At 41.1% G+C, this 15,416-nt stretch overlaps 1 protein-coding gene across 1 annotated transcript; it reads right to left on the minus strand.

Moving 5' to 3' along the window:
- Positions 1-4,797: 4,797 nt before the first annotated feature.
- On the minus strand, positions 4,798-15,119 carry LOC135558163 (glutamate-rich protein 6). The gene is made up of 11 exons (XM_064991895.1): positions 15,008-15,119; positions 14,698-14,759; positions 14,476-14,604; positions 12,838-12,924; positions 12,371-12,540; positions 11,977-12,044; positions 11,623-11,789; positions 9,330-9,412; positions 9,081-9,233; positions 8,761-8,983; positions 4,798-7,467 (listed from the first exon to the last, which is right to left on the minus strand). Exons 1-11 carry the CDS (start codon positions 15,117-15,119, stop codon positions 7,201-7,203), a joined length of 1,521 nt encoding a protein of 506 aa, XP_064847967.1. The 3' UTR covers positions 4,798-7,200.
- Positions 15,120-15,416: the final 297 nt, after the last annotated feature.

Genomic DNA, 15,416 nt, shown 5'->3' on the forward strand with positions numbered 1-15,416 from the left:
AAAGGGGGGACCAACTCCATATTAATGCCCATGATTTTGGAATGAGATATTAGATGAGCAGGTGTCCCCATATGTGAGGGTAATGTATCCACATCAACATCCAGACAGACTCAGGGCTCTCTGGTTTTAGTCCCTCAGCCATCTCTAACGACTCCTCCTTCTGCTCTAGCTCAAAAGTTCTGAGCATTTCCTATATCAAATAAAATTATTCTAATCTTACAATAAAGCATGAAATGAATGGTTCTAATCTAATGCAGTACTTTGCCAGGCCTGTTTGTGGAACAGCCTACTCTTAACACACCATTGGCAATGTTCCAATACCATCTAATAAAATGATTTTCTAGCTAATCACTGACAGTTGAAATGGCTGGAATAATCTTTGCAGTAACACTTTCAGTTCGGGCCCCTGGATTCTTCCTGACCATGTGACTTGACCAGGAAAAACTCTGGGTTCTAGGCAGCAGTAATTGTACTCTATCACAAGGACCTAGAGTTCTTCAGGATGCGTCTTTGACCCGCTCAAATTAAACGAGCGTCGGTGAACCACATGGGGATTTTGTCTCGAATCTCAAAAATGTATCTGAGCAGCTAAGTCCTGGCCCATGTCATGTAGTGTACACCCGGCTTTAGGCGGAGACGTCAGGAGTAAATTCCTAGAAATGCGTGGAAAGTCACACTTAACAAATCCCTTTAATGAGAGAATTCCGTTAGAGTGTTCCACAACTGAAGCTTCTGTACTGTTCAGCTATTAACAATGTAAATAGTCAAAACGAAATAACTAAGTGTGTTGCATGGTAAGATGCCCCTTCCCATCATTCTTCTTCACACCAAAAGCTATCTATACTGAAAAAAATATATAAATGCAAAATGCAACAATTTCAATGATTTTACTGAGTTACACTTCATATAAGGAAATCAGTCAACTGAAATAAATTCATTAGGACCTAATCTATAGATTTCACATGACTGGGAATACATATCTGTTGGTCAGATACCTTAAAGAAAAATCAGGATCAGAAAACCAGTCAGTATCTGGTGTGACCACCATTAGCCTCATGCAGTGCGACACATCTCCTTCGTATAGAGTTGATCAGGCTGTTGATTGTGGCCTGTGGAATGTTGTGCGAAGTGCTGGATATTGGCGGGAACTGGAACACACGGCTATACACGTCAATCCAGAGCATCCCAAACATACTCATTGGGTGACACTTCTGGTGAGTATGAAGGCAATGGAAGAATTGGGACATTTTCAGCTTCCAGGAATTGTGTACAGACCCTTGTGACATGGGGCCGTGCATTATCATGCTGAAACATGAGGTGATGACGGCAGATGAATGGCATGAAAATGGGCCTCAGGATCTCGCCACGGTATCTCTGTGCATTCAAATTGCCATTGATAAAAAGCACTTTTTTTTGGTCCATAGCTTATGCCTGCCTAACCATAACCCCACCATGGGGCACTCTGTTCACAACGTTGACATCAGCAAATCGTTCGCCCACACAACCGGTTGGACATACTGCCAAATTATCTAAAATGACGTTGAAGGCGGCTTATGGTAAAGAAATTAACATTAAATTATCTGGCAACAGCTCAGGTGGACATTCCTGCAGTCAGCATGCCAATTGCACGCTCCCTCAAAACTGCGGCATTGTGTTGTGTATGAAAAATTCACATTTGAGTATTTTTATTCTCCCCAGCACAAGGTGCACCTGTGTAATGATTATTCTATTTAATCGGCTTCTTTACAGTGCATTTGAAAAGTATTCAGATCCCTTTAATTCTTCCACATTTTGCTAAAATGGATTTTCTTTTCTTCTCATCAATCTACATATAATACCCCATAATGACAAAGCAAAAACAGGTTTTTAGAAATTTTTGCAACAAAAAAATATATAATAAAACTGAAATACCACATTTACATAAGTATTCAGACCCTTTACTAAGTACTTTGTTGAAGCACCTTTGTCAGCAATTACAGCCTCGAGTCTTCTTGGGTATGACGCTACAAGTTTGCCACACCTGCATTTGGGGAGTTTCTCCCTTTCTTCTCTGCAGATCCTCTCAAGCTCTGTCAGGTTGGATGGGGACCGTCTCTGCACATCTATTTTCAGGTCTCTCCATAGATGTTCGATCGGGTTCACATCTGGGCTCTGGCTGGGCCAAACAAGGACATTTAGAGACTTGTCCCGAAGCCACTCCTGTGTTGTCTTGGCTGTGTGCTTAGGGTCGTTGTCCTGTTGGAAGGTGAACCTTTGCCCTAGTCTGAGGACCAGAGCACTCTGTAGCAGGTTTTCATCAAGGATCTCTCTGTACTTTTCTCCATTCATCTTTCCCTCAATCCTGACTAGTCTTCCAGTCCCTGCCACTGAAAACATTTCCACAGCTCGATGATGCCACCACCATGCTTCACCGTAGGGATGGTGCCAGGTTTCCTACAGACATGACACTCTGCATTCAGGCCTAAGAGTTCAATATTGGTTTCATCAGACCAGAGAATCTTGTTTCTCATGGACTGAGAGTCATTTAGGTGCCTTTTGGCAAAATGCTGCAGTTCGGGGGCTAGCTGGCTGTCAGACTGTGGAGTAACACTATATGTCTGCCAGACATACACAACTCTACCATTGAATGATAGGGTGTGAGTTCATCAGAGAAACTTTGGAGAGAATTACCTCAATCCTTGGGATAATCATGGTCTTCCAGTCCCTGTTTCTATTGGTTTCATCAGACCAGAGAATCTTGTTTGCTTACTGTGTTCTTGGGGACCTTCAATGCCGCAGAAATGTTTCGGTGTCCTTCCCCAGATCTGTGCCTCGACACAATCCTGTCTCGGAACTCTACATACAATTCCTTCGACCTCATGGCTTGGTTTTTGCTCCTTACGTAGACAGGTGTGTGCCTGTCCAAATCATGTCCAATCAATTGAATTTACCACAGGTGGACTCCAATCCAGTTGTAGAAACATCTCAAGGATGATCAATGGGAACAGGATGCACCTAAACTCAATTGAGTCTCAGCAAATGGTCTGAATACTTATGTAAATAAAGTATTTCAGATTTTTGTCATTAAGGGGTATTGTGTTATAGATTGATGAGGGAAAATTGTTATTTTATCCATGTTAGAATAAGGCTATAATGGAACAAAATGTGTTAAAAGTCAAGAGGTGTGAATACCTTCCGAATGCACTGTATATGCCACACCTGTCAGGTGGATGGATTATCTTGGTAAGCGAGAACGGTTTACTAACCAGGTTGTAAGCAAATTTGTGCACATCATTTGAGAGAAATAAGCTTTTACAGTACTATGCAAAAGTTTTAGGCAGGTGTGAAAAAATGCTGTAAAGTAAGAATTCTTTCAAAAATAAACATGTTAATAGTTTATATTTATCAATTAACAAAATGCAAAGTGAGTGAACAGAATACAAATCTACATCAAATCAACCCTTAGCCTTCAGAACAGCGTCAATTCTTCTAGGTACACAGTTTAAGGAACTCGGCAGGTAGGTTGGCCTTAACATCTTGGAGAATTAACCACAGTTTTTATGTGGATTTAGGCGGCCTCAGGTGCTTCTCTCTCTTCATGTAATCCCAGACAGACTCGATGATGTTGAGATCAGGGCTCTGTGGGGGCCATACCATCACTTCCAGGACTCCTTGTTCTTCTTTACGCTGAAGATACAGTTAAAGTCATTAAGAACTGTTTGGGGTCGTTGTCATGCTGCAGAATACATTTTGTGCCAATCAGATGCCTCCCTGATGGTATTGCACAATGGATAATTATCTGCCTGTACTTCTCAGCATTGAGGAGACCATACATTCTGACCAAATCCCCAACTCCATTTGCAGAAATGAAGCCTCGAACTTGCAAGAAACCTCCACTATGCTTCACTGTTGCCTGCACACACTCATTCGTGTACCGCTCTCCAGCCCTCCAGCGAACAAACTGCCATCTGCTCCAGCAAAATATTCACATTTTGACTCATCAGTCCAGAGCACCTGCTGCCATGTTTCTGCACCCCAGTTCCTGTGTTTTTCGTGCATAGTTGACTCGCTTGGCCTTGTTTCCACGTGGGAGGTATGGCTTTTTGGCCGTAAGTCTTCCATGAAGGCTACTACTGACCAGACTTCTCCGGACAGTAGGTGGGTGTACCAGGGTCCTACTGTTTTCTGCCAATTCTGAGCTGATGGCACTGCTGGACATCTTCAGATTGTGAAGGGAAGTAAACATGATGTGTCTCGTCTGCTGCAGTCAGTTTCCTTGGCCGACCACTGCCTCTACGGTCCTCAACGTTGCCCGTTTCTTTGTGCTTCTTCAAAAGAGCTTGGACAGCACATCTGTGTCTTGTTGCCGTGCTAAGACTTGCCATGGTGTATGACTTTTGACAGTAAACTGTCTTCAGCCACCTCACCTTTTCAGCTGAGTTTGTTCTGTTCCTCACCCAGTTGTATTCCTCCTACACAGCTGTTTTTGTTTCAATTAATGATTGTGTTTCAACCTACATATTGAATTGATGATCATTAGCACCTGTTTGGTATAATTGTTTAATCCTACACCTGACAATAAGCCTACAAAATCCCTGACTTTGTGCAAGTGTACCTAGAAGAATTGATGCTGTTTTGAAGGCAAAGGGTGGTCACACCAAATATGGATTAGATTTTCTTCTTCTGTTCACTCACTTTATATTTATCAATGAACTAAATGCAATCTATTAGCATTTTTATTTTTGAAAGCATTGTTACCTTACAGCATTCTTTCACACCTGCCTAAAACTGTTGCACAGTAGTGTATATCAGCTCATGGAACATGGGACCAACACTTTACATGTTGGGTTTATATTTGTGTTCAGTGTACCACCATTTCTTGACATGCCACTTAATAGGAGTATATTGCTGCCTAAAGAATATTGCTATCATAACCGTCTAAAATGCTACCTAGACTCGTAAAGAGAAGCATGTCTACAAGAGCACATCTTCTAATTAGGTTAAATGATTAAGGGGTTTAGCAAGAGCTTAAGCAGAGTCTCATCTGGATGGGAACAGTTCTGGTTGAGACTCTTAACGCAGAGACCGTCCCATCTTGGATTACACCAGACTCTTTAATCCACAGTGAAAGACATAGTACAACATACTATCCCCGCTAGTGGTACAACCACAGGAGGTTGGTGACACCTTAATTGGGGAGAACGGGCTTGCGGTAATGGCTGGAGCAGAATGGTATCAAATACATGAAACACATGGTTTGCATATGTTTGATGGCAGTCCATTTGCGCCGTTCCAGCCATTATTATGAGCCGTCCTTACAACGATTAACACAAAGCACAATTCAAGACTACTTTACTATTGACCAAGCTCATAGGTGTTTGTCACAGGAAGCTGCTGAGGGGAGGATGGCTCATAACGATGGCTGCCATTACCACGAGCCAGTCCTCCCCAATTAAGGTTCCACCAACCTGTGTTGTTTATTGTATGTTGCTACAAATAACATTATTTGATGTAGTACATTTGATACACACTCATGAATCTAGAAAAAAAATAATCTTATAAAATATCTATTGAAAGTCAGAAATTAATATTGAAATTAAGTTCAGTTATTGTGACACTATTGAGTAGTTTCACATAACTCATTTCATGTTTAAAATTAAATCAAGCTTCTCACAATTAAGCATTGCAGAGGTCTTAAAGTATCAGACAACTGTAATAAACAAAAAAGTTAATATTACAGTCAATATTACACAGTCTCATGGCACTATGATGTCACAATGAGCTGAGTGTTCACTGCATGTGACATGATGCAAGTGGTGCTGTGTGAGGTCATAATGAGCTGATCATTTAATAAGGACCATGGGGGTGTTGTATGATGTCATAATGGGATGGAAGTTTGTACAAGTACAGTGCCTTCAGAAAGTATTCACACCCTAGACTTTTTCCAAGTTTTTGTTGTGTTACAGGCGGGATTTAAAATTGATTAACTTGAGATTTGTCACTGGCCTATACACAATACCCCATAATATCAAAGTGGAATTATGTATTTGATATACATTTATCATTAATTAAAAATGAAAAGCTGAAATGTCTTGAGTCAATAAGTATTCAACTCCTTTGTTATGGCAAGTCTAAATAAGTTAGGGTGTGAAAATTTGCTTAACAAGTCACATAATAAGTTGCATGGATTCACTGTGCAATAATAACGTTTAACATGATTTTTGAATGACGACCTCTTCTCTAGACCCCACACAGAATGATCTGTAAGGTTCCTCAGTCAAGCAGTGAATTTCAAACACAAATTTAACCACAAAAACCAGGGAGGTTCTACCTATTGGCTGATAAATCATTTAAAAAAGCAGACATTGAATATCACTTTGAGCATGGTGAAATTATTAATTACACTTTGGATGGTGTATCAATACACACAGTCACCACAAAAATGCAGGTGTCCTTCCTAACTCAGTTGACGGAAAGGAAGGAAACCACTCAGGGATTTCAGGATGAGGCCAATGGTGACTTTAAAACAGTTACAGAGTTACAGAGAAAACTGAGGATAGATCAACAACATTGAAGATATTCCACAACACTAACCTAAACGACAGAATGAAAAAGGAAGACTGTACAGATTACAAATATTACAAAACATGCATCCTGTTTGCAATAAGGCACTAAAGTAAAACTTCTAAAAAGCTGGAAAAGAAATTAACTTCATATCCTGAATACAAAGCATTGTGTTTGGGGCAAAGCCAACACAACACATCACTAAGTACTACTCTTCATATTTTCAAGCATGTTGGTGGCTGCATCATGTTATGAGTATGCTTGTCATCGGCAAGGACTTGGGAGTTGTTTAGGGTAAAAAGAAACAATAGAGCTAAGCACATGGGAAATCGTAGCGGAAAACCTGGTTCAGTCTGCATCCCAACAAACACTGGGAGACAAATTATTTTTTTTATACAAATGTTAGAATTTCTCTTCCACTTTGACAGAGTATTTTGTGAAATAGTTGACTTTTTTTTTTTTGCCCAACGTGTAACAACAAAATGTGGAAAAAGTCAAGGGTTGTGAAAGCTTTCGGAAGGCTCTGTAGGCTGTGATGTAAGTCAAATCCATATAATTAGGAATTAATTTAATAGGATCACTATTGTCAAATCTGTGTGGTGTCATAATGAGCTGAAATGTTCAATGTTTCCACATAATGATGCTTTGGTATAGAGATCACAGGCAATCCTGGAGACACCTGTGGACAAAGGCCCTCTCACGTTCCTCAAGCTGAAGAGAGCAACTTAAGTCCAGTAACCTTTTGGCCAGAGAGAGGAGGCTAGGAGCTAGTCCAGCCCTCAGAGGCCTTGGGTTGGAGGGGCAGCGCAGGCAGTGGTGGAGATGCCGAATTACCTGATGGACCCTTATCCGTACAGCCAATAGAATACACTCCTCCTTGGATATGGATGGACCTGGAGCCTGTATCATCCCCACAGTCACTGGCTGTTAAGAATAATAATTTGTAAAAATGATTTTATAAGTTTTCTAGTTGAATAAATTAAGCAAAATGTTGATTTCCGCTTAAATAGACACACCTTTCTGGTGCAAAATATTATGAAAAATCATATTCAACAAAAGTAGGGCAATAGCACTTGACATGACTGACATGCTTTTAAATATAGTAATAATCTAATTATACCTGACTTAAGATTTCACATAACTGTAAATTAAATAATATATACAATATTGGCACCATTTCATATAACCAAATACATTTTATAATAACCCAAGATAAACCACAGTGGGAGCAAATTAATCATAGTGAGCAGAACAAGAAAGGAGGTGGGCAGAGCCAAGCATGATCTAGAGAGATCCCATTGGCGCATTCTAGCATGTATTTGCATATTTCCATTAGAGAACGCCTACTCTGAAGTGCGCTTGTGGAATTACGCAATTCGCCCTTGCACTCCTTAACACCATTTTAAAAAACTTTGGCAAAGGGTAAAGTCTGCAAAACTGTTACTAACAGATTCTAGTTTTTGGAACAGAAAACTGAAATGAGATTAAATTGATCATTGACCAGTTTCATCAATGATAACAATTGCATAATGTTGGACAAAATCCATCTCGCTCCATCTTCTCCCATTGCCGGCCACTGGGCTTCCTCTCCTCACCATATTTGGTGGTGAGTGGAAATTCCAACTGGATGCTTCAGACTTTTACATTCAGTGAAAAATCTGGCTGTTTGTTTTATCTTTGATATAACTGCCAACAGATCAGTTTCTCTTAAATGTACAACTTCAGCTTTAAGGACTCAGTGATTTCCTCCATCCGTGACTAAGAGAAAGTGATCCTAGTTCAATTCTAATAAATTATTTAGTGTTGAGAGCTAAATCTGGCTGAAAATATCACAGTGAGATGAAACTAGTATTGTTACATCCACTATATTCCACAGTTGCATACGCTCTGCTGCAAAAGCCCAGCTGTGAGTTTCACAGACACAGGAAATCGTTCCTTTGTCTCGATAGGCCAGAAAATGTGACATCTCTGCCTATGCAAATGTCGGGCCTGAAACCTGACATTTCAAGTCAGCCCCGGTGGAGAGGAGGGCAGAGAGGTGGGGCTTTCTTGCACTATAAGACACGGGACCCTACAACATTCACAGGGCACTTTGTACACAAACATGTCAGTCAGAACCACTCAAAGTCCCCCAAATACATCTAAGAGGATATGTGTTGGTGTGGACAGGTGTATAGGAATGAGTACATTTGTCAGTGTGAGTTGGCGTATGCTTACCTGCAAACAGGCCCCCACACTGAACTTGGCCTGTTGGCCAGCAGAAAGGAAGGACACAAACATGTGTTCCTGTCCCAGGACCCTCACCCCCAGGCTGCGGTTTAAAGATAGGAAGACCGGCCGCAGGGGGGTGGGCGTCGGGCTGTGGCCTCCCCAACTCCACCTTCTGATCCTGGCCCCCACATCATTCAGACACTGACCCCCTGACGCGTCCAAGCTCAGCCTGGGACAGACACTGAAGTTACAGACAAGACATTTTCCTGAATAAGTACACATTTTTTATTACAAATTACTAATCACAAAGAGTGTCCCTGTCTTACCAGACATTACCGTTGCCATGGTAACATGTGGCCCTGCCATCAGATTGGAATAGGGCCCTGATTGGCTGCCCAAGGGAGTGGTCATCATGTACAATACATACCCTTTCTCTTCCATCAGAGATTATGACCAGGGCCAAGAAGCCAGAGGGATAGCTGTTTGGCATAATGATAAGGATGGACAATACAAAATTACATGATCATATAGTTAAAATCTCCAACAATGAGTTTACTTATGTTGTGAAAGGATACAAAACCTGGGCAGAACCATCTGGGAAGACTGTGAGAAACTTGCTCCCACAGGCATAATACTTCTCCAGAAATTGTGCCCCATCCTGCCAACACAATCCATATACAAAACGCATTGATCAGTTAAGATAACCTGTATTCATAAGTATTCTCAGATGTGACCACCAGTGGCGTATAGTCATTGATGCCAAGGGAAGCAAGGCTTCCCCAAAATATTTGACCATAATTTTCAGTCATTTCGCAAGTGGCTGAATCTCACCAGAGAAATCAGTGCGAAGGAAACAGCACCCCCTCTGTCTTAGTATGGGTAACCATGTATCTAATGCTGTCTGGACCTAAAAAGAGTGTAACATGTTGCCACCGCACCATTTGATTGATTGATGCCAACTAGCATTTGGCCTCCCTCGATAAAAAAACAAATAATCAGCCAATAAGCATTGAGCTGGGCTCAACTGTGGGCTGTCCTGGTGTAACAAAATGCCCGCAAGGGAGGCCAGTTTGGATTTGGCTTCAGACCAATCAAATCACTTCCTTTGCCAAATGTAATTTTCAGAAAAAGTGTCAGTTTCTGGTCTGCTAGAGTGTTGATGTCCTGCAGTAGGTAGCTTGCTAAAATCAGCTGTTTCCTAAGCCATGGATGGAGATGGGGATTTGGACTTGTGGTTTTGACTTAATTCTCTGTACAGGCCAATGATTTTGACAGTGATTCTGATCTAACCATAAATTAATATGTTGTGCCACTGGACTGAGACGATTGAAGCTCAAAATGTAGCCTAGCTACCTAGCTAAATTAACTAGCTAACTTAGTGGTTCATTGTTGCCCATGCAAGGACATCAGGCTAGCAAACATTATAGCTAGGTAGCCAATAACAACAAAGCCTAAAAGTGCACTGTATGACAGAGCCATAGACCGTTTTGACAACATGAAAGAGAGGAGGATCAGGGTATTGGCATTCAACTAGTCTACGAGTAGGGCGAGTCAACATGTTTTGTTTTACTTGCGCGAGCGTGGACACACACAGAAATCAGTACAATGGACAGCCAGATGATATTTAAAAACATTAATTAGACTAAATTGTTTTTAGTATCTTAATTTTTTAAAATTGTATGTATTAATCAAACCATATATAGCCTTATTGATTTGATGGTCTTTAAATGTTTGGTGCTGGAATAGTGGAGGCAATGTCTGTTGTCTTTGTGCTGATTGCGGTAACCCTGTAGTTCTCAATCCGTAGTTGTTTAGTAAATTGTCAAACATCAAACTTGCTTGACCATGCTTCAAGTGATAACTGTGTGTTTGTGTTAGGGTTCGTTCCTGTTTCCTTGTCAATCATTGGTTCATTGGTGAAATTAGCATTATGACAATATATTTAATTAAATCATTCAAAAACCTTGAATGCAATTGCAGACAGAAGTTGACAATCAGGAACATAGCACACATGTTTCCGAGTAACTTCTGTATCAAAGAAAAGGTCCCATGTTATTTTATCAAATCCGAAGTCCAGCCTTTAGTGATGTCACTACTACGTCAGTACCTTTTACTCCTAAGACCAAAACCATGCCTACAAAGCTATATAAACAAGGCTTTTAGTGTTATCTAAAAGCTTAGCAGTAAATGTCCACTCCCCAAAGTTGATTTTTAGTGGAATGTCTGACTAGTCTTCTCCTTCACTCCCCTGCAGACTTCTGTCTCAGTCACACATTTCTCAGAGGGGTCTCTTTATAAAGAGAGAGAGAACTAGAAAACTGTGGAACAATTCTAAACCTTTATAATGAATATATATATTGTTAATCTGTAGTCTAGGACCATATAAATATAAGGAGGAAGGGGTCTTATAACCCCTCCCCTTAATACAACATAAGCATAATCAATTATTCTAATACATCAAACATTTGTACAGCCCCAATCATGATCCCTAGGTGAACTTCTAACATTTGCATCATTTGCTTTGTGGATTTCACCGGACAGATGTTGCTCTCTGGTTTTGTGATTAAACAAACATACGCCGCTGTGTGACTTGTCTTTTTGTTGTCACGGCCTTATTGTATATCGCGGTGGCGTATGAACGAAAGGGTTATAGAGCAAACACAATTATCACAACAGAGGTTGTAATATGGCTTTTTTTACTGGCTTGGCTTCCTCAGGGATTTTACACACGCACCTCTACTGGTGACCACATGATGGCACTGTCCCCATGCAAACCTGTATACCAGAATCTCTCACTTGTCTTGCTGCCTCATCCATCATGTTGTTAGGTTCAAAGTAAATGCAATAAAGGTTAAAAACAATTTGTACCTGATGCGGAGAAATGCCAAACTCAAATGACTCATGGTCATAAAGGGTGTCTCCATTTTCTTTTTCCAGGTCCTCCTCAATCCCATGATGTTGTGTAACAGTCCACTGTCCCTCTTTGGCTGTACAGGTGGACAGCTGGTAGCTGATGGTCCTAGAGAAGGATGTGTCTATGAAACAGGACAGCAGGTCAATGACATTAAAACTACATCAGTTCAAAGTTAATGGAAATTTATGGCTTTTAAAATATATATATAAAAATGAACATCCTGAATGAACTTAAAGCGATTAATTGACCATTTCCACAGAAAACAGACTCATATTTAAATGTGTGTTTATAAACTGTTGCATACTCACAGGTATCTGCAGTTCGGAGGGTTGACTGTGTGTCCTGGTAGAGTCGCTCTCGCTCTCGCTCCTGCTTTCTGAGGAGGAAGAGGTGGAGTTTGCCAGTGATGTGCTGGATTTCCATCCTCAATTCAAACTCCACCCATCCGGCACAAAAGGCAAGCTCAATCAAGCACACCTGATTATGCTTCTGGGATTGCAGACTATTCTTCTCAATCCCAACGCGTGGAGAACAATAGAGTCAGACACTAAGAAACTAATAGCAGATGATCCATTAGTAAGGAAAACCAATGATCCAATCATGTTCAGGCAGCAAGCTGCCTTAGTGTCACCCGTTTCCTAGACAGAGAATAAGATGCAAATTTGTTCCTTATTTTGACCTTTCATCCATGACCCCTCATACCTGTGCTCCTCTCTGTCCCGGGCCTGGGCCTGCAGCTCCTCCTCCTCTCTGGTTGGCTGATTGTTAGGTGGGAGTGTTGCGTCATCCTCCTGATCAGGTCTCTGCAGGGCAAGCCACCTTTCATGGGCCAGCATGTCACACAATTGCTGGTACTGGGCACAGCAGAAGATCTGTGTGTGTGTGAGGGCATGTGCGTGAGATAGATCATGAAAGAGAGAAATAGTGTAGGGTAGGGTGTGTGTGTGTGTGTGTGTGTGTGTGTGTGTATGCATACAGAGTGTGGGGAGGGGCAAATGGAGTGTGAGGAGAGGCATATGGAGTGTGGGGAGGGGCATATGGAGTGTGGGGAGGGGCATATCATAAAAATCGTGTGTCATGCTTTGTTCACACTAATATTCCCCATCCCCTCTTTAGGTGATGCTTGTTGCATGGCGTTTCATTTTACCGTCCATGACATTCAGCCTTACCCCAGGGTCCTCTGCAAATGTTGGTCCAAGTGGAGGCCTTGTTTTCTCTCCACAGTACTCACACATCACTGGAGAGTCCACGAGAGGCTGGGGCAGGACAACAGGTGTGTGATCAAAGATGATCACACAATGGATCACTTACAATAATACAGAGTTATACACAGTCTCCAAAAATGTCTCAGTTGTGCTATTCTAGAAGAAAAATAAACACATATTTAGGGGAGGTGCTGGCTAGCGGAGTAAACTTGAAAATTAAAGAGAGCCGCACACTCTAGGAGCTCAGATGCAAAAATGTAATTACCAACGTTTCGACAGCCAAGCTGTCTTCATCAAGGTATAATCACAAACACTGCGGGATGACTCGTTTATATAGTTTCAAAAGACACTGGTGTCTGTAATCATGGCCAAGAGTGGTATAATATCATTGGTTAATTATCAAATATTAAAATGTCATACAAAGAACAGCATACAAACAACAAATGGATAGCATACGATCATAAATTAATTTGACTACACAACCTTACAAACAATTACAATGGCAAAGTCACAATAATCACAAGAATGGCTTCAGATCAAAGTCTACATTGAGACTGAAGGGAACTCTGATTTACCACCAAGATATTCCTGAACAACGTCTATTTGCACCCCTACTGGATGGAAATTACAAATGTAATGGCTGTGCTCAATGCAATGGCACTTATAAATGTAGATCCTTCAAACACCCACAAAAGAGAAATCGATCCCAATCAAAGGTGTTATTACGTGCTCCACTAAGGCAGTTATTTATCTTATAACTTGTCCTTGTGGTAAAAATTATGTGGGTAAAACAAAGCGCAAATTAAAAGTACGTATCTCAGAGCATCGTAGCACCATTAGGTGCAAAAACTTGACTTATCCAGTTGCGGCCCACTTCTTGGAGGCAGGCCACTCGATTTCGTCTCTGCGTTATATTGGCATCGAACATGTCGCCCTCCCTAGGAGAGGGGGTGACCTTGATCATTTATTGTCAAAACGAGTTGCTCCCTGGATCTAACTTAAAGACCCTTGCTCCCTTCGGTTTCAACGTAGACTTTGATCTGAAGCCATTCTTGTGACTTTGCCATTGTAATTGTTTGTAAGCTTGTGTCGTCAAATGAATTTATGATCGTATGCTATCCATTTGTTGTTTGTATGCTGTTCTTTGTATGACATTTTAATATTTGATAATTAACCAATGATATTAGGCCATTCTTGGCCATGATTACAGACACCTGTGTCTTTTGACACTACATAAACGAGTCATTCCGCAGTGTTTGTGATTATACCCTGATGAAGACAGCTTTGGCTGTCGAAACGTTGGTAATTACATTTTTGCATCTGAGCTGCTGGAGTGTGCGGCTCTCTTTTATTTTCAGTTGTGCTATTCACAATTTCTATTGCATATGGGTTGCACATTATATTCATAACATCACAATGCCAGTTGTATCCCTGAGTGGAAAACATCTTCCGAGATAGAAGTGCTGGGTTTGAGGGGCGATACTTTGACCTCTCATATTCTGATCATTAGTACCTGGCTGACACATGGACCTAATAAAGTGGACTATGAAGAGATTACGGAGACTAGGGTGTGGTAGCAGACAGGTGAGTAAGGTGTTGTACCTCTGGGAGGATGTTCCTTGGGTTTGGTGCTTGGTACTGGGACTCCCTCTTATATCTAAGAACTCCCAGAAAACCAGAAGTGGGAGTTGGTGGACAATCAAAAGACTGTACATATTCATCTTGCAGCCCCTATAGAGAGAACACATAGGGAGAGAAAATAAGTAGTCAGGGAGAGAAGGAGAAAAATAACAAGTCCTGTCTTAAATTGTACATTTCTCTTACATGGTCATCCATGAGCAAAACGACTTCATTGGGTTCCTGCTCTAACCTAGAAGACTCATCATCTGAAAAATAGACAAATAGTCAACATAACTAATTCAGTATGACATGAGACAGCGTTCATACACAGTGTAAATATGTTGCCATTTATTCATTGATTTTTTTACAAATTGTGAGTGATGTCTTCTTGCGACTTTGGTTTCAATTAGTGACATTGATCTCATGCATCCTGCTATAATCTCACCCACTCAATTGATCAAAGTTAAAACTAAGCCCAGAACTATACATCGAAGGATATCAAAAACTGTTCCACCTGTCTCTGTGTCTCGCACTTGCTTCTCTCCCTCACTGGGTAGAGTAGTGACATCACCATCACCCTCCATATGCCAGCCTTGATTTGGGGCACCTGCAACTTCAGCCTCCATTATTTCCTTTTCAGAAAAAGACAGAGATCACAGAGGTAGACATTTACACACACGGTCATGTATATGCCTAAACAAATTCATACACTCACCGCAGTGTTGTGCTTGTTCAGACAGCATGTAGCTCAACTTGCTGATGTTGTCAGTAACCATGGAGATTAAATGGTTGCTTGGGGCTTTCTGGACCTAATATCTAACCATATTGTCTGACATTATACACTCCAAAATAAGAGACAGCAATAGCATGCTTAGTCCTAGCAGGTGGGTGGGTAAAAGTTAGGTGTATTATTGTTGTAATGT

This window comes from Oncorhynchus masou, chromosome 17 (assembly GCF_036934945.1).
Source record: "Oncorhynchus masou masou isolate Uvic2021 chromosome 17, UVic_Omas_1.1, whole genome shotgun sequence".
NCBI lineage: Eukaryota > Metazoa > Chordata > Actinopteri > Salmoniformes > Salmonidae > Oncorhynchus > Oncorhynchus masou.